General features: G+C 35.2%; 1 protein-coding gene across 1 annotated transcript in view; it reads left to right on the top strand.

Moving 5' to 3' along the window:
* PDCD6IP (programmed cell death 6 interacting protein) overlaps positions 1–1,634 on the top strand; it is a 61,175-nt gene that overhangs the window by 35,848 nt on the left and 23,693 nt on the right. Inside the window, exon 10 of the mRNA XM_009321151.1 lies at positions 432–532. Coding sequence (XP_009319426.1) covers positions 432–532 — 101 coding nt within the window. The remainder of the gene's footprint in view (positions 1–431; positions 533–1,634) is intronic.

Here is a 1,634-nt window from a genome sequence, read left to right as displayed (position 1 = left end):
GCTGAAAATTAACTATTTTTTGCTAACTAGATTTCAGCTGAAGTCTTTGACTATGGCTGCACAAATGCTTGTGCTGGCACAAGGGAAGGGCTGGGAACAAGCTGCCAAGAGTTAAGAGTGGGACTGTGGCTTTTATTGGCAGCTTGCCATTGATCTGAGGTGAAGCATCACCCTTAATCCTGCATAAATGCCAGCAGCTGCCAGAAGATTTCTTGTACAACTGACTGAACCTTCAGCATCATGATTGTAGTAGGAAAATCTGGAAACTGCTGCTGGATGTCAAGAGAGAAGAATGGAATCCCACCTCTAATGTAAAGCTATACGCTTAGAATGCAGTTGTTGCTGTTTGAAGATGAAGTAATTTACCTGTTCGCTTGTAAAAACTGATGATAATCATAATTGTTCTTTGTTTTTTCTCCTCCTCCCCCCAGATAAAATGAAAGATGGTATCATAGCTAAACTAGCTAATCAAGCTGCAGATTACTATGGTGATGCTTACAAACAATGTCAATATAAAGATACTTTGCCCAAGGTTAGTAACTCTCATGGAAATAATCTGGGATCTGCTGTTACTGTGAAAAACTGTTATTGCTTACGATGTACTTGATGAAATACACTTAAAATGTATCCTCAAGAAAAGCTGACATACTGCTACATTTAAGGGAAATGAACCTGTAATTTGAAAAGCGGTGAAGAATCTAGGAGGTAAAAGATAGTGTAGTTTTTTTAAATAAGTAAAATTTTGTTACATGAAATGTGTTTACTTGAAACACATTTCATTTAAAGTGAACTTGAAATCTTTATGATAGCATTTAGGGATGCCTTCTTAGTACTTAATGCCTTACTAAATCTATTTTTCAAACTAACACTTTCTAATGGGTCTTAATTGGCTTCTAGTCTCAATGGTTTCATGTGAAATTTGCTCTCATGTTGACAGCATGAATACAGTGGTACTGTTCACTTATCTGTTAATGAAAAACGTGACTGGAAGTCAGTGTGTGTCCTCTGTCCTTCTGCCTGCCTTCTCTTCTTCCTCCACCCCAAAACAATCTTGATACTTGTAAATTATCTCAATTTAGTCTTGACTGTTCATTTGAGTGCTGTTGGGTTTGGAAGATGCAGAAGGATCTTTTTTCATGCTCTTTCAAGATACACTGTGTAACGAGTACTTAAAAAATGAGCAGGTTTTCAGTGTATCAAATGTATCAGTTATGTTCAAATCATAAAATAGAAAACTTTTTGTGCAGTGTTATAAATGTAGAAGTTGGATAAGATTTACTTTTGATATTGGACTCTTGAAATTTATATCTAGTGAAGTAGGAGATTGTCTTCCATAGTGCTTTTTTTGTGTATGTCCCTGGGAAGCATCCCTTGTTGCTAATTTGCAGTTATTTTTCATTCATTAATAGTTTCAAAACTCTAAAATAACTATTCCAGCTTGCAGTGGTCTTTCTTGTTAGAAATAAAATGTGAAATATACTAGATTTACTGAAAATACACTAGAAAAAAATACTTTTAGTAAGTTATCAGTGATAAATGGAAGTGGTTGATGTCTGGTCCTATAACAATATGCAGTCTTAGTCAAATAATTGCCAAAGTATTTCCTGAAGGCACTTTTATTCCCTTTGGAGAAA

Source organism: Pygoscelis adeliae, unplaced genomic scaffold (genome assembly GCF_000699105.1).
Source record: "Pygoscelis adeliae isolate BGI_AS28 unplaced genomic scaffold, ASM69910v1 Scaffold280, whole genome shotgun sequence".
In the NCBI taxonomy this organism is placed as follows: domain Eukaryota; kingdom Metazoa; phylum Chordata; class Aves; order Sphenisciformes; family Spheniscidae; genus Pygoscelis; species Pygoscelis adeliae.
Note: the sequence above shows the minus strand (reverse complement) of the source record. Positions and strands in the feature narration are given on the sequence as shown.